Genomic DNA, 25,359 nt, shown 5'->3' on the forward strand with positions numbered 1-25,359 from the left:
TTCAGAGCTAGATTTATAGACAGCTAATAGTCATTCTTCCCTGTAATCTTAAAACACTCTTTTTTCCTGGAGGGTATAGTGTTGTAATTGGTTTTTTGAAGATGTAAATTATGCCACTCTAGTTCTCATGTTACAAGGGGCAGAGCCTCAAATGGTCTGACCCATTATGTTCTGGTTTGATCTTGTATCCTGCATATCTTCTTGAAAAATTGCTCTTTTTTAAATACCTTTTTGGTTATAAAGTAAGATTTGCACAATGTTGCACTAAAAAGAATTTCCCAATACCCTGTCCTCTCATTGTGGAAGGAAAGAGACAGTTTGTGTTACCAACTGCATTTGAAAGGAAATGAGTTTAGCAATTGTTCTGCCCTCCTGCTTCATGTAAACCTTAGTCTTCATGCTGCTGCCATTGAAACTATGCTTTCACAACAGGAAAAGATTCATATGTTTTTAAATATATATACTTTTGCCATAAAAATGACTGGAGTGGGGAGCTTTTAATTACTTGTAGCATAATCTACTTTTTTGGTGGAGATTTCCTTCCTTTTTCCCTTTCTACCTTGTTCTCTGTTGGCGGGAATCTCGGCAGCTGGATTTTACCATCCTGGCACTCTGTAACCTAAAGCATATGTCTGATGCTTTTTTGAGTTACAAAAGAAAGGTTAAAAAATGTCATTGTGTTCAGCTTTGCCCCATAATTCATATGGAACTGAAAGAAATAAAAATAAATAAATAAACTAAGGTAAGGTGATGACAGAAAATATTAACAATGTACAACACAAACATACCCTTAAGAATTTTAGTTGAATCTCTTCATTTTAATTTTATATTGCATTTATATTTAACTAATATTGCTCCAGTAATCAAAGATAAAAACAATTATGATTTATAGACAAAATAGAAAAATTAAAAACTAAACATTTGTTAATCTTCACTTATAAAGTTACACCCTCCAAATTAAATATACAGTGTAAAGCAGTGAACATTGTACCTACTAACCATGTAAGTAATGCAAATTCTAGCTATTAAAGTGGATGGTATCTAGGTAACGGATTCTTAAGTATGCTGATTTCTGTTGATGGAAACCAATTAAATGATCAAATAAGTTAACATATACCTGCAAAGCAAATATGTGAGCTGCAGTAGTATATGAGACTAACCTGTCATTCTTCAAATAATTATGATAATGCTAATCTAGAATCCAAACTCCTTAGGGCAGGGACTGTTTTTTTACTGCATGTCTTTACTGTGCCTAGCAGAATAGGGTCCTTGATTGCTCCCTGTTGGAAATACTGCAATATGAATACATCTCCTTCAGAGTTCTGAAGGAGCTCTCTGCCAAAATACATCAAACACAGCTCTCTGATTTCTCCACCACCACTTCTGTGATGTTTAAACATACTGTAAGTGTGATCCACAGGTAACATTTTCTCTTGCTTTACAAACCTGTCATTCATTCAGTTGGTATGCCAAAGAGATACTTTTTGTCAATCATACCTTGAGCTACTTATTAGTTAAATTGAGGTAGTGTTAGAGTCATGTTGTAGCCGTGCTGGTCCAGGAAATATGTCAGAGGCAAGGATTTTTTAGACCTGAAGAAGAATGCATTGCATATGAAAGCTTGTCTAACTTTATCCTAACTATGCAGTTGATCTAATAAAAGATACCACCCCCCAAAATCCTTGCCTCTTTTATTGAGGTAGTAACACAATGTTTTAGATATTATACAAAATCATCTCTGCCCCAAAGGCTTTTCAGACTTTTTTTTTTTATCAGTTCTTATTGCAAAACAATGTGTTCCAATTCCCCATTTTAGATTTATGGTTGTGGTAGTATTAAAAAAGTACCACTTTAATAATCATAAACTACTGAAGCTTGAATAATAATGCTTGTTTTTTCTATTCTGGTTACTGAATGCTTGTTTTATTGGTAACAAAGCAGCTTGTGTACTAGGTGTCTGTTCTTAGTTTGTGTGCTATATCCATATGGAATCTCCTTGAATATGTAGTCCCATCACTGTCTGGAGACTCTCTCAAAATAGCTCTATGTTTCTGTGTTTTCCTCCCTTTCAGGCAATTTAAATATGTTGCTCTTCACTTAGATCTAGTTCTTGAGGAGTTCAAACCTATAATTTAATTATTTAATAACAGCTGAAAATAATTTATCTCTGATTACTTCGTTTTTTATAGTCTGTACTTTTAGTAGGGAACTGACAGTGGGCCAGGCTCAAATCTCTTTTACATCAGTGTAAAAGTGAAGTAGTTCCATAATTTGTAGGGACTTATCAAATTCATGGTGGAAATGGGGTGTACTGTGGCTCCTTTAATTTTGCAGGTTCCTCTGCATGCCCTCCCTGCTGATTGATGGAGAGGGCCCACTTGCAGCTTGCTGTTGATTAGCAGGGAGGCGAAAACTGCAGTTTTAAATATGGCACCATTTTTGCTTCCCATCACTGATTGGCTGATGGGCCCTGGACAGCCCTACTGTTTGCTGCTGACTAGTGGGTAGGCAAAAACGGTGTCATGTTTAAACCTGTGGTTTTAGCTTTACTGATGATCAAGAGGGAGTGGTGGGGTTCTCCACTAATCAGCAGTTGCGGGGGAAGGGGGGCGAGGTGTGCGTGAGGGACATGTAAGATTAAAGGAGCTACCGCACACTCTATTTCCACCATGAATTTGGTAGGTCCCTGATTATCTGTAACAGAGTTGCTCTGGATTTACAGTGGTGAGATGAGGCTTTCTGTGTTTTCTGTTTTCTTAGTCTAATGAGAATGTTGTCTGAGTAACTGTCTAAGCAGCTCTGGCTTGCTTCAGGGTTGTTTAGTGGCACAGTGAGGTGAGAATGTGCATGTCATTTTGAGCAAGGTTGTCTTAAAGTATTCTGATTATTAGAGCATGTGGAACAGTCCTGCACACCTCTTTGCAGGAAAAGCATGGGTGAGCTGGACTGGAAACAGCTGTGGCCTGAGTCGTTTTTTTCTAACTCATAAAGAGTACATGTCATATAGCCCTGCATGCAAGGCAGTTTTACCTGGCTGCAGCAGCAGCACCTGCATCGTAGGTGCTTCCTGATGCAAGTGCTGGAGCGGCCAACTAAGGGGCCATGCTCTTCTTGACCTGCTGTTCACAAACAGGAATGAATTGGTGGGGAATGTAGTAGTGGATGGGAACTTGGGCAGCAGCGAGCACAAGATGATTGAGTTCAGGATCCTGAGGAAAGGAAGGATGGAGAGCAGCAAAGTAAGGATACTGGATTTCAGAAAAGCAGACTTTGGCTCTCGTGGGGAACTCATGGGCTGGATCCCCTTTGAAGCCAATATGAGCAGGGAGGAGTCCAGGAGAACTGCCTATACTTCAAAGAAGACTTACTAAGAATGTAGGAATAAACTACCCCAATGTGCAGAAAGATAAGCAAGTATGGCAGAAGACCACCTTGGCTTATCAGGGAACTCTTTAGTCAACTAAATCACAGAAAGGAAGCTTATAAGAAGTGGAAACTTGGACAAATAACTAGGGAGGAGTATAAAAGCATTTTTCAAGCATGCAGAGAGGAAGTCAGGAAGGCCAAAGTGCAATTGGAGTTGCAGCCAGCAAGGGATGTGAAGGGGAACAAGAAGAGTTTCTACAAGTTTGTCGGTAGCAAGAGGGGGATCAGGGAAAGTGTGGGTCCTTTATCGAATGGGGGGGTGCAACCCTGTGACGGAAGATGCAGAAAAAGGCTGAAGTGTTCAGTGTCTTTTTCACCTCAGTCTTCATAGGCAGGGTCAGCTCCCAGACTACTGCACTGGGCAGTACAGTTTAGGGAGGAGATGAGCAGTCAACAGTGGCAAAAGAACAAGTTAGGGACTATTTAAAAAAGCTGGACATTTACAAGCCCATGGGACCGGATGGTATGTACCCAAGGGTACTGAAGGAGGAGGCTGATGAGATTATTATGGCCAGTGGCTCTGCAATCTTTGAAAACTCCAGGAGAGGTCCTGGATGATTGGAGAAGGACAAACATAGTGCCCAAATTTAGGAAAGTGAAAAAGGAGCATCCAGGGAACTATAGACCAATCAGCCTCACCTCAGTCCCTGGAAAAATCATGGAGCAGATGATCCTCAAAGAAACCATTTCTAAGCACTTGAAGAAGGTGATTAGGAATAGTCAGCATGGATTCTACAAGGGCAAGTAGTGCCTGACCAACCTGATTGCCTTCTATGATGAAGTGACTGTCCTTGTGGATGCAGGGAGACGGGTAGATGTGGTATACCTTGATTTTTAGCAAGATTTTTTTTATACAGTCTCCTACAACATTCTCTCAGGCAAGCTGTGGAAGTGCAGGCTGGATGAATGGACTGTAAGGTAGATAGAAAAGTGGCTGGAGCTTCAGGCTTAGAGGCTCAATGTCTAGTTGGTAGGCAGTATTAAGTGGAGTGCCCCAGGTGTTGGGCCTGGGGCCAGTTTTGTTCAATGTCTTCATCAACGACCTGGAAGATGGCATAGAGTGGACCCTCAGCAATTTTGCAGATGACACCAAGCTGTGGGGAGTAGTGGATAAGCTAGAAGGTAGGGCTAGGATTCAGAGCGACCTAGACAAACTGGAGAACTGGGCCAAAAATAATCTCATGAGGTTCAACAAGTACAAGAGCAAAGTCTTGCACTTAAAAGGGATGGATCAATCCCATGCACCAGTACAGGCTGGGGACCGACTGGCTGGGCAGGAGCTCTGCAGAAAAGGACCTAGGGGTTACAGTGGACAACAAGCTGAATATGAGTCAGCAGTGTGCCTTTTGTTGTTAAGAAGACTAACAGCATTCTGGGATGCATTGGACCAGCTGGCAACACTCCTACCAGGGAAGTGATTATTCCCCTGTATTCAGCACTGGTGAGGCCACATCCGGAGTACTGTGTTTATTTTTGGGTCCCCCAATTCAGAAAGGATGTGGACAAATTAGAGAGAGTCCAGCAGGTGGCAACAAAAATGGGATTTCTGCTATCAACTGCTGAGTGACCACCAAAAAATCAAATTTCATGTCTGTATCTCTTTCCTACCTGTAAATGGAAATGAGTTATCCACCTTGGTGTAATAGCATTTACATAATGCTCCCAAAGTAGAACAACAAGAAGGAAAAAAAGAATCTATAAGCTAAAATATTTCTCTTAATTGCACCAGGGGAAGATTCCATTTGTTTCCCTGAAGTTTAAGTGAAGTTCTGCTCTTATAACTGAAAACAGAAGTTGGTTTTTTTTTTTTAAATTATCACTTTAATATAGCTAGGTGCTTTGATTAAAACAAATCAGTTTTCATTGTTTAGATTGTTATTTGATCTTGAACTAATTTTATCTAAATCCTGTCAGATAAAAGTTCTTAATTTTGCAGTTATTGTTGTCCTTTTGCAAACAAAGCCTAAAAATGATAGCTTTCTAACAAATTATTTTACATTACATAGAGAAAGTAGGAAAAATAAATAGCCCAGAGTGAATTGAAACTGGTTTGTGATTATCACAGTCAGCTGTTTCATGATATTGCATTTTAATGTCTGCATGAAATGATAATAACATTTGTTTCAAAATACTGTTCTAAAATCAAGAATGCTTTAGAAGTTTGTCTTTTAATGTATAACTTGTAATTTGCAAGAAAATCTTCTCGAGCGTACTCCAGACGAGTCCGGTAGCACCAACATTGACTTTGTATTTAGCATTCCAGTGAACAAAGTGTGTGAGTCTAAGAAGCACATCTCTTCTGATATATAAGCTTTAAAGGAGGCTGTTTTTTCCTTGAGGGGCATAGTAAGTTTTAGAAAGACAGTCAAATTGTTAAAGTACACTTTTTCCTCTTGCTTTCCCACTCTGTTTATTATCTGATAAGAGAGGTACAAGCTGCATTAAAAAAAAAATGTAATGAAATGTATATGGCCACCAGAACAAAGGCAAAAAATTGTTGGTAAACAGAATTGTTTGATCTTGTATATTTTTCCTTTGTTTTCTGAAGCTAGGTATGTAATAGGGACGTACACACAAATTTCAAGGTTTATAAAGAAAGATCACGTTACAATGAAGCTGAAAAAGAAATTCGTGGTTATAGTCCCTTGAGTGTATTCTTATGCTGGAAACACTGTAATACATCTCTTTTTTACTTATCAGTGCACAGTGTGCTGCTTATTCCAATCTTAAATAGTCCATAGGAAAATGCTTTCCCTTTTTCTAATAAAACTAGGTATGTTCAATACAAGAAAAACGTTGTCTTTGAGAACGTAACTTTTGAATCCAGACTTATTCTTGAAAAGTACACACAGTGCCAGGCCTCCTCAACAAATCTTGAAAAAATCAATTCCATCCATTATACAATAAAGTATAGTTAATTTTGCCCCCAAAGCACTAAGCTAACAAGGATCAAAAAACAAACACAGAGTGAATGACCTCATTTGAAGTAATCTCAATTACATGTACGTTTCTTTCATGAGAAGAATGCAGAGTAGATTATAAAATTCATGTTTGCCTCCACAAGAAAAGGAAAATAAACTTGCTGCAATGGTGATGTAACATGCTGCATTTGAAAATGTGGCTCAGGCAGCAAGAACTTTTCCTCAAGTCCAGAGCACTGGACAAACATCTAAAAATATCTGTTTCAGCTTGGTTAAATGAGAAAGTGTACTACAGGCTTTTTAATGAGATCCTGATAAGTCACACTGAAATGGCTGACTGAAATTAATCTAGAGAAATCAATGGAGACTTTAATTAGCACTTTGGCTATACTGTATTAGAATTTCTTTGAGGTCAGTGTAATGGTAATGTTACATGGACTGTTTGCCAATCTGCTCCACCTTTCTCCGTCTGTAAATGAGTTGGTGTTGTGCTGTAATGAATGAGTGTAAAGTGCTCTCTCTGATAAGTTTTAATTAAATTCTTGTCTGGAAGTGAAAGTGTGATTTATAATACCAAAAAATGAATGTAATCACTCTTAGAAATGCAAACGCCACTGTTTCACCATCATCTCTTCTCTGCATTTTATTAACTTAATAAGTTGAAAAACAGTGAATTTCAGCGAGTTTCATATTTCCTTGTACTGTTTACTAAGAGAACCAAGAATTTTTTAAATATGAAGATTTTTTCTTGGGTGCTTAAACATCATTAGCCTGGTTTTCACAGGTGCCTACAGCTCCTAATAGAATTAGGTGTACTCAACACCTCTGAAAATTGAGCTGCTCTTAGAAGTTTACCTTTAGGCACTCTGTTCTGAATATTTTGGCTATAGACTCTAATGCACTTGTGCCAACAACCACCACCTTTTAACTGCCGATATGAAGTGTCTAATACAGGAGTTCTCCAACTTTGCCAAAGTATGGACTGCTTAGGAGAGGATGTCTCATACATGCTTCCCTTGTTTAGAAACCCATATGTGATCGTGCACAACTTCTGTCTCAATTTTAGTATGTGATAGGTTTGTCTGCACATGTACTAGCATTTGGGCAAAGGGGGTGGTCTCTTAATGTGTTACTTCTGTAGATCTGTTACTGAGCCATCCTGGCAAGCTCACGGTTATTTTTAGCAGCTATGTTGCCATAATCATGTGCTATAACGATGTAGCGTTTGCATCACAGTTTGTGCCTGCTGACGCTATGCCACCATAGCAATGAGCTGCATTGCTGTAGTGCGTTGTTATGGTGACGTTGCATCATGTGTTAGACTAGCACAGTTGCGTGGTATGTGGTGCTGCAAACAAGTTTGCAGCGCCATGTACCGCAGTCCAGCTTTCTCTGTGTTGCAAGGGCATGCTGCCTGAGCATGCACTGCTCCATTTTTTTTTCCTTGTGGATTTTTCTGACCTCTGGATATCCAGGGGTCAAAAACCACAAGGACAAAAAAACTGAGGCATACCATATTAAATTAATCCTCACTACCATTGCAGAGGGGAAAGCAGCAGAAGGGGGGAAGCTGGTGGGGGTCAGGCAGTGAGGGGAGGGGAGCCAGCTTGCCCCCTTGCCTCCTGTTCTTCACCCCTACCCCGCTTCCACTTACCCCTGCTTCTGTCTGCCTCCCTCATCCTCTGGCCTCTGTTCCCCTTCCCCCGTCTCCCTCTATACTGTTTTGCCCCCAGCACCTTCCCCCGCCTTCCCCACCACTACTGCTTTCCCCTCTGCAGTGGTGGTGGGGATGAATTTAATACGAGCCTCCAATAATTAAGTTCCATGCAGGCCTCTGTTCCCCTTCTCCCATCTCCCTGCCCTGACCTCCGGAGTCTGTGTTCCTCCTGCCCCACCCCTGCCACTACCCTTGTTCTGTGCTGGCAGGTTCTATCCCCACTGCAGCCTGGGACTTGGAGCATGGCTAAGTTTTTATTTGTAGGGCAGTGGGACTCTGCTCTGGGTTTGAGCTCATGTGGTACAAATAGTAATGTAAAGGGTTAACCTTTGTAGTTCGGGGGCCTACAAATCTGATCTCTAATGGGTACATTTATGGAAAATAATATATTATTGGTGTTTTGATGGTGAAATACGTTGTGCACTTGTGTATTACAGCCCTGGTTGTGAGTACCGCATCAGCTGGATTTGCTATGGCTCCAGTCCCTTTTGATTTCACTTGTTTCCTGCTTGCCTCTGTTGGAACCGGACTTGCTTCCTGTGCTGCCAACTCCATCAATCAAGTTAGTGTATCATCTTTGTTTGTACTACAAAATGATGTCTGAAAGTTCAAAACATTTTCACTGACTCTACATGGGTAGTGTGATGTGACAGGAAATATGTGATGTGCAGAAGTATAAAAATGTGTCTTTTCAGAGTTGGTCGCCAGTATTGTCTGGGGTCAGTTTTGGTGGGGGGTTAGGTGCTACTAGCCATATCATGCCTCCGTTTCAGTGGTCTGTGACAAAAGCTCAACCAGGTTTATTGTTTATAAGCCTAATCCCAAGCATCCATGACTATTAAGTACATAGTGCTAGCCAAGTTATTTGTAGGTATGGTACAAGCATAAAATGCATTTGTGCCCCCAAGCCCAGTATACAGCATTAAGATTTCCTAGGACCCTTTCTATATGCCGACCAATAAAGCTCCAGGTTTAGATCATGCATAACCTAAAAATACTAAAATATAGGATCATAGGAAAACAGAGCTGGAAGGGACCTCACAAGGTTAGCTAGTCCAGTGTCCTGCTCGGTGTAGTATAATTCCTGACTAAACCATCCCAGTCAAGCGTCTGCCCAACTTGCTCTTGAAAATTTCAGTGGCTGGTGATTCCACAACTTTTCTAGATAACTTGTTCCACTGCTTGACCACCTTCGTAGTCAAAACTCCGCTCTAAAATTCTTCTGCCACAGCTTGAGGCCCTAGTCCTGTCCCCTACAGTCACAGAGATAAACCCATCCTCATAGCCCTAGTTCTTTTCAGCCTTTCCTGGTAAGTCTTGCCTCGGAGGTCCTTAACCATTTTTGTTGCTTAGCACTGGGCTCTTTCCCAACTGTTCACATCCTTCTTGAAGTGTGAAGCCCAAAACTGGACATAGTACTCAAGATGAGGCCTCATCTGTGTTGAATAAAACAGAAAAATCACTTCCTTTGTTTTGCAGGTAACATTCCTGTTAATACACCCTAGTATACTGTTGTTTTTTTCTTGCAACCAGAGCACACTGTTGGCTCATATTCAACTTATGGTCTAATGTAACCTCCGGGCCCTTTGGTGCAGTACTGAAGTCTAGGCAATTATTTCTCAGTCTGTATTTGTACATGCAGTTATTCCATCACAAGTTCATGACTTTGCATTTGGCCTTGTTCAATATCCACATCCCAATATTAACCAGGTAGTGTGACCTTGTCACCAGATAGGGAGTCTGTTTACCAGGTTAGTCTGATCCTGTTTTGGTGTCCTGTACTGGTTTTTATCAGTCATTCTCTATCTGTTGGCCTTGTGAGGTGCCTATAAGGCCTAACAGTTAAACTTGCTCAGCGTTTTGGTAGGCTACATATGGTATACCTCGTTCCTTTGTCAGTGAGGCCTACTTTGGTCAGTGCTGTTAGCAGGGCCTCTGTGTGATTTGTATATGTACTAATTCATGGTTTTATTTATCCATACTCCAACAAAGCCTACAATATGATCACCTGTGGAACTGTATGTATGTTTCTGCATTGCTGTTTGAAATACAGAAGCTGACTGGAGTATACTTACTCAGAAAGCTGCTGACAGAGTTCTAAACCTTGTAGCCAGGGTTTTTAACCTTTTTAAATGAGTGTACCCTGTACCCTTTCTGGTGGCGGCAGCCAAATGCACAGGGGCCAGCTCGCACTTGGTGGTCACCGCCGCTGCTACTTGCCTCCCCACCTAGCACGGTGGCCACACCCCACTTTCCCATGGCCAATTGCACCTGCAGCTTCTTGGGTTGCTGATGGGCCTCGTGTCTAGCCAGTTGTGCACCACCTGTCAGCAGCCCGTGGAACCCACCTGTGCAGCCCGTAGAGGGGCAGTGCTGCCCTTGCCTCCCCTGGCCCTGTTCCTGTGAGGCAGTGGTGCAGGGTGGTGGGTGGCAGTGGTGCCTGTCATGTGTGAACCACCCCTGCCCACCTCTGTGCACAAAGGGTTGCCACTGGCCTCCCCCTCCCTGCCCCCCCCCCGCTCTGTCCCTGCCTGCATGCATGTACCCCCTATCACCTTTCCAAGTACCCCTACAGGTACACATGCCCCTGGTTGACAACCCCTGCCTTATAGCAATAATGCTTGTATTGGTGACATGAAATGTGTCCATTGAAAATGCTTTGAAGTAGAACTGTGTAGTTGAGTATGGGAATAGGTGGTAAGAATCCTGACTTATATTCTTAATTCTTTCTTTGTCTTATTGCATGACCTTTGTCAAGTCACTTAGGGTGCCTGAACAAATGATGGATGTCTGCTTTGTGTTCTAATTAGAATGCTTCAGCAGCCTCATCATCACATGTATTCAGCGTCCCCATGTTTCATAATGGTGGTGAGGGTGCCTTAACTAAAGCTCTTCAAACAAGCTGTAGTTAAAGTGCCCCCACTGCCATTTTGAAGTGTGGGACACTGAATATACAAGATTTCATAGACATTTGGGCTGGAAGGGACCCTGAAGGATCACTGAGTCCAGCCCCCTGTCCCAGGGGCAGGAAGTCAGCAGGGATCATAGGATCCCAGCAAGATAAGCATCCAAATGTGTCTTGAAGGGGTTCAAAATGGGTGCTTGAACCGCCTCTGGCAGCAGCCTATTTTAAACCTTGGGGGCTCGGACAGTGAAGAAGTTCTTTCTTATGTCCAGGCTGAATCGGTTGTGGTGGAGTTTGTCACCATTCAATCTGGTCATCCCTTGGGGCGCTCTGGTGAACAGACATTCCCCCAGATCCTGATGAGCACCCCTTATAAACTTATAGGTGACCACCAGATCACCCCTGAGCCTGTGCTTTTCCAGGCTTAAGAGTCCCATGGTTCTCAGCTTCTCATCATAAGGTCTGTTTTCCTGACCTCTGATCATGTGCGTGGCTCTTCTCTGGACTCTCTCAAGCTTCTCCACATCCTTTTTGAATTGTGGAGCCTAAAACTGGATGCAGTACTCCAGCTGTGGCCTCACCAAGACTGAGTACAAAGGGAGAATGACATCCCAGGATGTGCTTGAGAAGCATCTATGGACGCAAGCCAGGGTTTTGCTCGCTTTACTAGCCGCAGCATCACATTGAAGGCTCACGTTCATCTTGTGGTCAATCATGACCCCCAAGTCCCTTTCATCTGTAGCGCTAACCAGCATAGCACTGCTGAGCCTATAAACATGTTGTAGGTTTTAAGATGCTGTGAGTATTTTAATTGCAGTGGCTCCTGAGAGCCGCTCTAATTAAAACGCTACTCTCCCCGTCATCCCCCAACCTGGAGCACGTGTATAGACTCACTTAGACACCAAGTCAGTTGCCACTGAATTTAGTTTTGCCAGTTTTTTTCAATGGGCTCATAGTAAAGCCTGTAAAATAAGTGTACCAGTGCTGTCTTGTGTAAGAGGAATAATAAGTTACCTGTATTCATAAACTGTTTTCAGATCTTCATGTGAAAGTGCTTACAAAGCAACCATAAAGATTAATAAAAGTATACAAAGTGCTTTTTTCAACTTCTGATTACTGGGTGCATATCTTATACAATCTGAATGGGAAAGCTGACTTTTAAATGAGCTTTTTAAGTGCATCCAATGTTCTTGCTTTTGATGCAGTTTTGAAGATGAGCCAACAGCCGTTCTTTCTCATTTTTTTTCTTGTATTTTCCATGTTGTTCTGGTTTTGTTCATACTCCAATTTCAGTGTGTGCCCTAACAGAATAATCTCAAATGGATTGACAGTAGATTCCCTTTGGAACTGGATGCTATAAAGCTAAAAAGAGAATAGATTTTTTTTTTTTTTTTTGGAGACAGTTGTTTTACCTTTCTTCTTTTGAGATTCTGGTAAATCATCTTAGCAAATAGTTAGGTTTGTACTAGGGACTTCTTTTCTCAGCTTTCAGTTTCCAGATATTCACCATTACTATGTTTTATCTCAAAAGTAGCCATTTTAGGAACTGCTGATAACACCTGGGGTACCTGAGAATGCTAAGAATTTCAAGTATAATTTGGAGTTTGCCATTTCCAGGGCTTCTGTACATCAGGAGGTTAACGTGCAGTAAACTTGAATTTGATTTTATAGCAAACTAGCTACTCTGCACCGATTTCTCCTGGTAATGTTTTTAAAGTAGCTCACTCAGGAATTAGTGCAAAGTAGTGTAAATTCACGTACTAGCCTACTGCATACTAATTACCTTGATTTGCAAGTGACATGCCAGTTAATACAACAGGTAGACTCTCTCTCCTGGCAGCTTCTGTTATTCAAAAAAAATAATTGAGTAGAAGAATGTTTCGAAGTCATGACAGTTCCATGCATTACACATCAGTGGATCATTTTACTTGGTATAAAACTCTCTTCATTTGTTTGGAGGTTGTTGAACTGCAAAAGCCTGTGAATTTTGGTGTGAATAAGCATTGCAAAGTGTGCAGACTCGTCTGATTGTTTTGGAAGTTCACAGACCTAGATCTTCCTCTTAGCACTTTCATACCTGTCCTTTTTGGGTAGCTCAATGACTCGGCTTCCCTTACTGGCTCCCTTCTGTCCTATAAAAGCTTGCTGCATGAGGTCCTGCTTCCCACAGTGCTACAAGTCTATGGCTGTCCCTTCTAGGGCTGCCCGTATCTCTTGCTCCTTTCGTCCCTATTATATATTTATACCTACAATTTTTAACACTAGAAGACAGGGTGAGGATGTGAGTTTTGATCACATGAAGATAGTCTTCCCTGTGGTTTTGGACAGATGTGAAAAATAATTTATCCAGTTGAAACTGTAAGTAAAATTTATTTAGGCAGAACCACTCATAGTAGAACTCACTAAAGATACTGGAATTAATCTCTCTTCTAGAAGAAAAACACAGAAGGGAAGATACAGGTACTTGATGTCTTTTTCAACACTAACCATCTCAAAACTGAAACAGTGGCCACTATAGAGGTCTCAAAAACATATACATAGGAGGTTGGAAAGGAATTTTTAAGTAGTCTTTTTCTCTCTAGACAGATGATTGGTGCAGAGCTCATTATGCTGTAGTTTCTTGTTTTATATGCCCAGCCCTGCACAAAAGAGTGCCAACCCTAAGGCTGCCAAAAATGTGTGAGGATGCATTTAGGATGAGGAATGGGAGTGTAATGAAGTGTCTTTCTAATCTGAGATGTGTGCATCCTTGGGTATAATACTAGGTAATACACATAGTAGGCACATCTGTTCCTGGATAGACCTAAAGAAGCTCAATGAAACACTAGGGGTGGGAAAGTACAGGCTCAGGGATGATCTGGTAGCCACCTATAAGTTTTGTAGGGGTGTTCACTAGGATCTGGGGGAACATCTGTTCACCAGAGTGCCCCAAGGGATGACAAGATTGAATGATCACAAACCACTGTGACTGATTCAGGCTGGACATAAGGAAGAACTTTATTGTCCAAGCCCCCAAGGTTTGGAATAGACTGCTGCTGGAGGTTGTTCAAGCACCCACTTTGAACGCTTTCAAGACACTTTTGGATGTTTATCTTGCTGGGGGCTGGACTCGATCCTCTGGGGTCTCTTCAAGCCTGAATGTCTATGAAATCTATGAAAAACAACTTTTCCCCTCATTAGAAGATATAAAGCCCAAGTTTGCAGGATAGCTGCACTGTCAATGCACACTGACCTTAAAACCAATGAGAACCAACCTTGAGAGAAGGAGTTCAGTTAGTAACTGTTATGCTATGTACCATTATGGATGATAGTGTAGACTGGCACGATTAGGAAAAAGGAAGTGGATGAAGCTACTTTTCTTCCTATAATCCTTGGATTCAGTATTGGCCCCACGGAGTCATACACACACATTTATTGCAGTGTGTCGAAAATGGGGTGAGATAAGATAGTAGTAGAAAGAAGCAAGTGAATTGTGCTGCGAAATGCAGTAGTCAAATGAGATGATGCACTAGTTTTTACTACTTGTTATTCTATAATAAATTACTAAAGTTATTTCCTAAGCAGATTTAATTTTACTTTTTCACTATTTTACATATGGTATTGAAATCTGGCTTGGCTCCATTTCCATCATTCTTTCAAATCATGACTGATAGAATATTGCAGTGACTTAAGTTATTTCTATAGCCTGCCAGCTAGATGACTTCCATTAGCCTAAGTTCTGTTTCTATGGGGCATAATTTACAGGGAGCCAAATGTGATGCTATCTGAGGCCATTTAAAATTGGTCTTTTTTCTTATACCAGCATCCTGACTATGTAGGCTGCGCAGGTGGCAACAAGGTTTTTTTCTTTTTCTCCTCTCAGCAATTTTATAACTTTGTCAATCTTTAACCATTTGGGGCTAAAACTCTTCATGCTAGGTACCTGTCTCAGGCCTATTTCCTTTTTATACTACTACTTCAAAAAAAAAAAAAAAAGTCCACGTGTTTATCTAATCAGAATAATATTAGAGAAGAATAACTTAAAAGACATTGCTGCAACTGTTTCATTCAAACGTTTTAGCACCACCACCCTTTGGAGCAGGGTCCTGAATTCAGCTGGAGGCTTGCAGTGGTGTCGGGGACACCCTTTCTATACACATGGAAATCATTCTGCATTTGGTCAAATGTTGGCATTCCCAGTTTGCAGATGGCCCATATAGATGAAGAACCACTGGGGGGCAGGTGTGCACAGGGAGGGACATTGGGGATTGGGACAGTGACAGGCTTGAGGGGTAGAAGAGCTTTGGGTTAGTTTGAGGATTTGGTATACGGTTGTCTCTCAAAATGAGAGCACTGCCAAGAACAGAATCCAAGATTTCTGAGTCTCGGCTTTCAGCTGCTGTCAGTAAATAGCTGCAAAACCTACTGGACTCAGTCTCTTTAGTAGCTTCTCCATGTAAAGGATGACATCTTCCTACTGTTACGAGTTACTCTGTTAGCTGAAGTGGCAGACGTTTGTGTGGTGGATCTAACGACTCTAATATGCTGATAAGCAAAATCTTGTCACTGTATGATCCATTCCATGTACTACTGGTCAGTCCCTTCATTCGTTAAGTCTCTTAGTATTGTAGCAAAGTTTTGTATTGTGAGTTTATATAGTTGATCTTGTGCAAGTGATGTTGAGGGCTTCTCTTTAAACTTATTTTATTGTATGGGAGTTGCGGGGTGGCACACTGGTTTTGACACTTAGTATTGCTGACACCCTGTGTTTAAAAATCAGGAATCAAGTTCCAAAATAGCAAGGATGCCTTTTAAAGAATATTTCCCTTAAGTTCTTCTTATTTGACTCCTTCATTTAGACTCTTAGCGATAACATTATTAAATTGTTCACCACTGTCATGAAGAAGAGAAACAGATTTTTAATAATGAAAACTGAGATTCCTGGGTCATATCTGACTCCAGTAGCAGCAACTTTACCAAAAAACCACAAAATATTGTGAGCCTTTCACTTGATTTATAAATTTATATAAATATATTTTATATATATAAATATTTTAGAGAGAGAGAGGTATACATGTGAAATGTGTGTCTCTGTCTTGACATGCACATGCACACCCCTCTCCCCCATAAATACATTTATTGCACTTTAACTTGGTTATATTTATAGTTTTAGATCTAGTTAAGGGAAGTTATAACCTTACACAAATTAGTTTTTCCATCCCAAGACTTAAACTGTAACTGGGGTTTTTTGACCGGAAATAGAAATAATAAGCCTTTATGGATGGGTCTGTTAAATTATTTCTTTTAGGTATAGTGTAGGAAGCTGAGCATCTAATAGTACACAATACTGATACTGGAAAAAGTTATCAGTTTTAAAATGTTTTGGAGAATGTGGCCAAAATCCTTTTGAGGTTGGGCTGGCACTGGGGGATAATACCAGGAAAGCTTTAGAAAGTCATCCTAAGCTGTGGTTATAAAATATTTTTTCAGACATTTTCTAGAATGATTTATGTTAGGCAGTAATTTGGTAGAAATAGATTCAATAAAAGATTTGTGGAAAATCTTATCATGAGTGTTACTGGTGTGAATGAATACTGTGAATATCTTGATGGTTCTTTTCGTGTTAAGGATTTAACATAATGTCATGGATAATGAAACAGAGAATTGCTGCAGAAAGGTGCAGGACAACAGATAGTATTTCTCTTGTCCCCCCACCAGTTGTTACGCTTCTGTCTCACTTTTCAGTATCACCATACTTCAGAGTTGTATTTCTCACCTAATCCACCATTTTAGTGGCATTCTAACCTAGTAGTCCCTGATTCATTTCCACATCATACAACACCACATTATATCTTTCAGCCTTCACAGGGTACTACAACTTGTTGCTGCTTTTAAGTCCCACCTGTTAAACTGCTTTCCTTCATTCTGATTCTTTGCGCTCCACTCTCCTCTTCCAGTTTTGGAATAACTTTTTTATTTTAGATGGGTGCTTTACATTAATGTTCTTTCATTTCAAGGATATCTGTGTTTACTATGTGTTTAATTTAAAAAAAAATCCTTCAAAGAAAAGCTCAGAATATTACACTTGTTTTAGAGACAGTGAGCCAATCGAGACAGAAACAGTCTTCATGAAACCAGTGTTTTTTGTTGTTATAAAATGTAAAGAAAGTAGTACCGTATTTGGATTTATGTAGCGACAAAATAAATGTAATTATTCATAATACATTATTTTTGTATAATGGTTTTGCATATGCACATTGCTTAATTAAATATTAATCCTCACACCTTTATGTTTGCAGTAGGTAGACAAATACCATCTATTACACCTGGGGAAACTGAAATAATGAGGGGACTTATTTCTCTTAAGGTCAAATTAGTATCCAGCTAACTGACTCTTTCAGTATGCTATGTGATAATGTGAAAATGGAAGTGTTTTACCAAAACATTGTTCAATAAAAAAGATAACCAATCCCTCCCCCAAATGGTGAATCAGCAGAAAGTTGTCTTACTGTCAGCCTAGTGAAGACCAGAATTAATCTTTATTTGTCCCCTGGCTTTATTATAACATATATCTACATAGACCTGTGCAGTGCCATTACCCACGCTCTTTGCTCTGGTATGACACTGCACTGAGCCATGTAGACATGGCTTTCCTGTCACTTTTTCAAGCTGTCTTTAGATTCAGACAGTGAGCTAAATTATTTTGTAAGGCTGTTTCTCTGATCTTTTTATGAAAGCAGAAGAATAAGGGTTTTTTTCAGTTGTGGATTCTCCAATTTATTTTCTGTATAAAAAACCCCATCATTTGGTGCCAGCCTCTGATTTATGGAGGAGTAGATAAAATGTGAAGACATATTTACAACATAAGGCACAGCATTAAAACGTTAAAAGAATCAAATACATGTTTTAAGTCAAGTACATTCTTCTGGAACTGTAGCATGGGTTAAAAGTGGGAGAGGGCTGTAAAGATGAAAGCAAGATGTTTTAAAATGGTTTGAGTTTAGTAACTGAAAGATAAAATGCTGTGGTTAGATTTAACTGACCATAACTTGAAAAAGAAAGCAGATGGAACTGAGTATCTCGAATAAAGTTGTAAAGCCCACAATAAGAAATAAAGCAAATACATTAACATATGGCAAGAACAAATCTAAGAGCAGTTTGTATTGCTACCACTTCAGGGTTTTGATCTGATGGGTATTTGTATTTAGGAACTGCAATATTTCTGCTTTTTGATGGGTTGTACATATAAAAGACTTGCTCATTTTTGCTCTTAATATAATGTCAACATCATTTGACAATAATGATCTCTTAAAAGCATAAGCTTAAGGGGGAGGATGGACAGTCTTGTTGTAAAAGCAGTGGAATGGGACTTAAGATCTGGGTTCAGTTGCCAGCCCTCAGATCCCTTGGGTGACCTTATGTAAATCATATAATCTCTGTTCTAGTTTCCCATCTGAAAAATGGCCTTACCTCAAAGAGTATTGTGAGAACAGATTCATCAATGTCTATGAGGTATTCAGATGCTATGGTGATGGGTGCCATGTAGAAATCTAGATAAAAAATGTTTTCCTGATTCTTTCTTTACTGTTTCTTCCCTTACCAGAAGTATTTCTAAGTCTTCACTGTTTTTTGCTCTTGTTTTAATAGCTTTGATTAAAGAGACTTTCCAGGCACTTTATGAAAGTTAAAGAATAACCCTATTTATTGGTTTATAATATTTCCCCCCCAGAACAGGAGCTTTTAAAACAAGCTGCATCATGCGCACCAAGTTGCGGAAGGAAAAGTACTGTGTAATTCAAAACAGTAGTTTGATTGTGAGCCTGGAGACACCAGTGAGGGTCTACAGTGTCTTTCACACGTCAGGCAGCCCTGGAGAGAGGGTGGGAGGCTAGGGAAGGGAGCTGTTGCAACCTACCACCTTCTGTCCAGAGAGGGAAATTTGGAAGAGAGGGGAACCCACACAGCATCACACCATAAACAAAATGGTGTGGTGGACTTGACAAGATGGAGCAGGAGGGTTTGACATTTTGATTTTTTTTTATTATTGTTTTAATTTACTTATGCTGTTGGCCTTTGTGTTGAGGGGAAGAAGTAGGGTATACATGCATGTTCTTTTTATTTGTTGGAGAGAGAGAGAGATGTTCAGTGTTTTGAGAGAGCAATCCTGCAGTAACTCATTCAAGTGAGAGGTTTCATAGAAACCAGTAAGACTACTTGCATAAGAACAGACTTTATTTATACAAATGAAGGTGTTCTGTTTTAGGCCTAATTGTGCAGGTTATATTGTGCAAGGATCTACTCATGCAAACTAACTTTTAGGAACTGGAACGCTCATTTGAAGAGCACCTTACAGCCTCTGTTTGATTCTGAAACAATCAGTAAAGAAAAGAAATCTTGCACTAAAACCAAAAATACTTAGGTAAGATTTAAAATAAAATAATATGTAAAATAGACAATGATTACAGACAGATATTAAGATTGCAAAGGAACATGAATTAGAAAACAAAACAAGCAGGAAACACAGAAATAGAATAGAAAAACAGTCAAGAGCTCGGGGTGCACAGATATAGATTTTCTTGGCCGAAACTGATAGCCAGTTATCAACCACCCATATGCGCCAATATTGATTCGATAACCATTTTGGTTACATGTGATGCCAGGGGCTGCTGGAGTGTGCCCCCGAAAAGGTTTGTTTATGTCAGTACTTTTAAAATGTACTGACATAAATAAACCTTTCCTGCTGCACTCTAGCAGTCTCTGTTGCATGTATCAGTGTCCCAGTGCTTAAAAATGGTGGTGGGGGTGCTTTAGTTCAAGCACTGCCACCACACTTTTGAAGCACAGGGACGCATTTAAACGGGGCAGAGCAGGGTGAGGGTGGATGTGGGCAGCCTACTGTGGACGTGGGGTCTCCATTCTGCTGCTTTTGCCTCTGGAGTCCCAGCCACATGACCCTGGCCTGCCCACCTGTGGGAGGCACAACTCGCCACCCCCGCTGTTGTCAGGTGGGCAGGGAGCACACAGCCAGTGTGGGGCTCCCAAGGGAAAAGCAGCAGAGTGCAAAGCCCCAAGCCCACAGTGAGCAGCTTGCATCTGCCCCATGCACAAATCTGGGGGGCACATGCCTCCCCTGGTGGGATGCATGCAGCAGGCTGGAGTGGGTCCCCTCCATGTCCCTTGGACAAGCCACCTATGGCTCTGTCCCACTCCCTGGCTCTGGGTCCCATGTACTGCCTTGGTTGGGCAGTACTTCCAGCCCCTGCCCTACTCCCTCCCTCACTGTGGAGGTCTCAATTTGCTCTCCCCCCTCCACCTCCCCCCCATATTCCTCTCCATAGACTTACCTGAAGGGAGCTGCTCTCCATGCTGCCCATCTGTTTTCCTGGCCATGTGCATGCTTGGTGCGCATGGTACCCCAACTTGCTCCTGGCAGCCTCAAATAGGACTTCTTGCAGTCTAGAATGCTGCCTGCCCTCATGGAGAACCCTGCCATTTACTGAGGGAACCCAGGCATCTGGGGCCTCTGGCCAGAAGGCATAATTCATTGTATTTATCAGAGAACATTATTGGCCATAATGGCCAAAAAAACCCAATAGCTGATAATGTAAATTTCCCTTTTATCACTGCTGATCCGATATGCAAACGATATATTGCTGCACCTCTACCAAGAGCACCATTAGAAGGCAAAGCAGGAATGGTTCTTGTATTCCATAATTCTGTGACCCTTTTGACTTTATAATGAGGAGCTATTTAAAAATCCGTATTTGGAAATCACAGATATTAAAAGTTGGAAGAGGTGGAAAATCCCTCTATTAGATCATCCAATCCATCTCCAGTCAATGCAGGATTGTTTGCTGAAAAAACTGATTTGCCACAGGATTGGTGGGAATGTTCTTTTGTGGACTGGGAGTTGGTTAAAAGACAGGAAGCTAAATGGCCTGCTGTAGGTGCTATTCTTATGCCACTGGGTAGAAAAGTACAAGCTGTGGGTGATTTCCATGTGTTGCAGGAAAAAGCTGAGGTAGCAGCTGGGTCCTGGCACTCTCTGCCTGCCCACCTCTAACCCAGACTGTGTCACTCTAGTCCACAGCCTAAGAAGGTTGCTAAATGCTGAGCTAGACAAACTTGTGAATGATAGATCTATAGTTATTAAAAATAACAGTCAAAGATGTATCCTCTGGCATCTTTAAACCAATGATGGTGGATGCCAGTGAGGGTAATGAATAAGGAATAAATCACTCTAGATTGGGGTGCTTGACTTCTAGTCCATGGGCCAGATTCAGCCCATAGTGCTGTGTTGTCTGGCCTCTGGGGCTCCTCACGGATCTGGAAATTTAGCAGCAGGGGAGTGGTTATATGGGTTTCTCTTGCTTTATGCTGTACATGTGTTCTTGAAAAAGGTGCATAACTTGAATTCACATAAAGGGAACCCACTTAATGCAACAAATAGAGATGCATTCCAAGATCTCGACTGTACTGACCCCCAGACCCATTTCTACCACTTTTACAAGACAATTTTGGTACTCACCAACAGCAGACCGTACACACAAGCGTAGGATGGTGGTGAATGTTTAGTTGGTGTGAAGAGATGGTGGTGAAGGCTTCATTGAACCAGGGAGAGGGGTAGGAGATAAGCTAGTGGGGCACTTAGAAACCATAATGGGGATGGCAACTACAGAATTGTGTTGCAGACCACAAGCAAGGAGCACATGTCTACACAGGAGACTATATTTTGGTGCATGTCACTCCCACAATGCACTGAATAAAGCAGCTGACTGTGGGCTTCCACCACCCCGATCATATAAGAGTGAATTTACCTTGAATATAACGAATTTTTGGTATAAAAACTGTCATTGCCTAAGAGCAAATTCTTACATACAGAACCCGCATAAAACAAGGGAAACCTGTACTGCTCCCTTGCTGCCAAATCTCCAGATCCATGAGGAGGATCTGGTGCCCAGATTCCAGCATACAGGGCTGGGGAGGGCAGTGCCAAACCTCCAAGACCCTAATCCCTGTGTATTGGGGGTGGGAGGGGGCAGTACTGGCCCCCTGAGACCCAATCTATGGGCAGTAGGGGGTGGTACTGCCCACCCAAGATGCAATACCAGCCCTCTGGGGGCATAAAGGGGCAGCACCAGTCTGCATGGGGCAGTACCAGCACCCCAGAGCCCAATCCCAGCATGGGGGGTGGGAGGAGGTGGTGCCTGGCCTCAAGGCCGAATCCTAGCACATGGAGGGGTTGGAGGGGGTGGTACCTGCTTCCCAGGGCCCAATCCCAGTGCTTAGGGAGTGGAAGGGGGTGGTACCCAGTCCCAGGGCCCAATCCTGGTACACTGGGCAAAGGAAGGGGCAGTGTCAGACCTCAGCCCCTGACCCAGCCTGTAGCTGGGTCCACATTGCTCATCTGGCTCATGGGGCTAAAAGATATACCCTGTTCAGTGCTGTCCTCTAAACCATCCGCTGTTGTCACTGTCCGAGACAGGATACTTACTTAGATGGATCATTGGTCTGGGCTCTCCTTATTTTCTTCATGTTCACTGTAGTGTATCTTCTAAGTCTTCAGTTCATTTCTACATAGTTTTGAGGCTGTGGTTTCTCTTGCTTCATAGTAGAAATCCCATTCAGTAGAAATATCTTTTTTAAAAAAATCAAAAACAAATTAAGTACAGTAGGTTTGGAAAAGAAAGTGTTGACTAAATATTTGTTAGGTCAGAAAGTTTCTAAAATGACTTGTCTTCAGAAGTAAAATACTTTGCTTTAGAAACTGAATACGTTTTTAAAGCAAAGTATTTAATGTTAACTGGCAGTGCCTTTCTTTCAGTCACATCACTGTTCTGTAATATAAAACGGGGAGAGAGCCTGTCGGCTCACATGCTGAGTTGTTCACTTGAGATTAACACCTGATGCATCTCTGTCTCTCTGAATTTTCCTTTGTTTTGACTGAGCAGAAGGCCTGCAGCAGGCAGAATTGCCTTTCATCTGTGCCCTCCCCCTACCCTTCTTCCCCCCGTGATCAAAAGATTGTCAGGAGTGGTTATTAAAACCTGGTGTTTTAGCTCAGATCACGGTTGGAAGCAGCCTATGATGTAATTTACAGTACATAATAAATATAAGAGAAGTGCAAGAGAAGTGCAACATTGGAAGTCTATCTTGTGCTCTAAAGTGGTCTGATATATGCTGCTCTGATATTTTAACTGCTAGGCAACCTTCATTAGTGGTCACTGAGAATCATAACGTATGGCTCAGTTAAATGATTCGTAATAGCAACCCTACTAGATCAAGTTAGCATGCAGAAATCCCTGCTATTGAGTAGCAATGGCCCAGCTAGCGGAGATGTATTTCATGAGCTATGAAAATGATGAGCACTAATGAGAACCAACCTTAGAGTGAACAATAAATTTTAAATGCAGAGATTATATTTCTGAGATATAAATTATTTGACCTCTGACTGAAACTTGATAAAGGATCTAGGGAAATGTTATAAATTATTACATGTAATTGTTGGAAAAACTTAATTTGTTAAGCTACTTCCTTGAATATTGTACATGGGACATCTACAAAGAAAAATGAACAAATTTTGGTGCCCATACCTAGAATGACAGTGTACTTGGACCCAATTCATCTATGTGGGATATTCAGACTGAATAGTAAAAGTAAAATTAACTCCTTCATTCTTGCTTCTAGTTAGTCTCTATGCATGCTTCTCATACATTAAGCCACAGCTGCAGACTTTAGTGAACAGTTAAATGGAAATATTTTGTTCGGATTCATTTTCTGTTTATAATACACCTTGCAAAAATCAATAAATAGTAAGCTCTTGTTTTAGTTTCCTTATTAAACTGTGTGATATCTCTTTCCATGTTAAAGAATTGTACCCTTTTTTTCTGGTGATTTTTTTTTCCCATATTTTGGGAAGGCCATGGATTCCTAGTGTGACAAAGATTAGGTCTAAATGAATTCACAGAAAAGTACATTTCAATTAGAAAATATTCAGATTAAACTGGAAGTACTGTGTCAATATTTGTTAATCTTTCACTTATGCCCCAAATATAAAAAAGTAGTTGTAATTATGGGTACATTGCAGTTCCTACATAGAAATGTGTCAGAGGCTACAACGTCACCCCAACTCTAGACAGAAATATACTTTCTCAAAGTGAATGTAAAGAATATGACAAGCTCTCCTCTGAAATAATTCCTTTTTTCCAAATTAATATTGGATAGTAACTGATGAAAGCACTTAATTTTCTTGGATAAATGAATGCTAAAGATAACACACATCTTCATGCTACAGGAAGTGATATTTGGATAGCACCTTACTAAAAGGTTTTATTTAAAATAGCGGGGGTAGGACAGAAGGAATAATTTACCTATATGATTAATCTTCAGTAAAACCTCAGTTGTGTGGTGTTCCTTTTAGATCCAATGTCAGATTTTCCCCGGAAGCACTGATTGCAGAGAGAACAAAGGAATTTCAAAGGATTGTAATGATGGAATGTAGAAAGAGCACCAGACAAAAGGGAAAATGTAGTAGTTAATAAGATTTATCTACCCTTTTGATCTGCGGTGGAACTACTTCCCTAAATTTGTAAGGTGAAAAGTGAAAATAATTTTTTGCTTTGTAAGTATGTATATAGCTGTTTGATATTTTACAAATTGGTAAGAATTTCTTCAGTACTGCAAGAAAACATTGAGTTCCAACTTTATTAGATGGGCTAAATAGCCTTGGGGATGAAAAGATTACTAAAATGTCATTATCTTTGTAGAAACTGAATGGTGCTATATTTATGCAGTTTAGTGCCTTTAGTCAAACTGTGCAAAGTTACTAAAATGGCAGTTGAGCTGTGTGTACACTGCCTTAAAAAGTAATGAGCATGCAGTGAGGTATGACTCACAAGAGTTAAAGAAAATTCTTTTCTGGTTCCTTGAAGCAGCTAACCAATCCCATCTCTACAGGGGATATCTGGTTGAAACAGTCTCAAAGCATTAAAATAATCCCTTTCAGTTAACTTATTTGTTGTTTTTTTTTAATTATTTTAAGTTTTCATTGTTGCTTAATATACTGCCATTGCAATAAATTCATCCTTTAAATATCATTTGACTGTCACTACTTTTGTTCTAAAGCTTTGCTCAGTCTTCACTGCATAATCTAATTGAGTTGGAGCATAACTGAAGAGTCAGGTTAGCTAATGGGCTGCTAAACACACTTTGAGATTAGTGTGAACAAAGATGCATATGGACAGTATCCTCAACTCAAATTCTTCTTGCCTAGATGGACTGTGAAGTCACTCAAAGAAGCACATTAGCCTATATATCCCTTCTGTTCTTTTCTAAGACAACTTGAAGCCCAGCCCAATGCAAATTCAACTGGTTTAACTTGTTAACAATTTCTTTGCCTCCATTTTTCTGAG

The 25,359-nt window shown here is 40.7% G+C and overlaps 1 protein-coding gene across 1 annotated transcript in view; it reads left to right on the plus strand.

Annotated features, from left to right (window-relative positions):
• LOC109315159 (protoheme IX farnesyltransferase, mitochondrial) overlaps window positions 1-25,359 on the plus strand; it is a 150,865-nt gene that overhangs the window by 10,044 nt on the left and 115,462 nt on the right. The window contains exon 4 of the mRNA XM_019542732.1: window positions 8,502-8,626. Within this exon, the coding sequence (XP_019398277.1) occupies window positions 8,502-8,626 (125 nt within the window). The remainder of the gene's footprint in view (window positions 1-8,501; window positions 8,627-25,359) is intronic.

The sequence above is a fragment of the Crocodylus porosus genome, unplaced genomic scaffold (assembly GCF_001723895.1).
Source record: "Crocodylus porosus isolate Cpor-Errol unplaced genomic scaffold, CroPor_comp1, whole genome shotgun sequence".
NCBI classification, from domain to species: Eukaryota; Metazoa; Chordata; order Crocodylia; family Crocodylidae; genus Crocodylus; species Crocodylus porosus.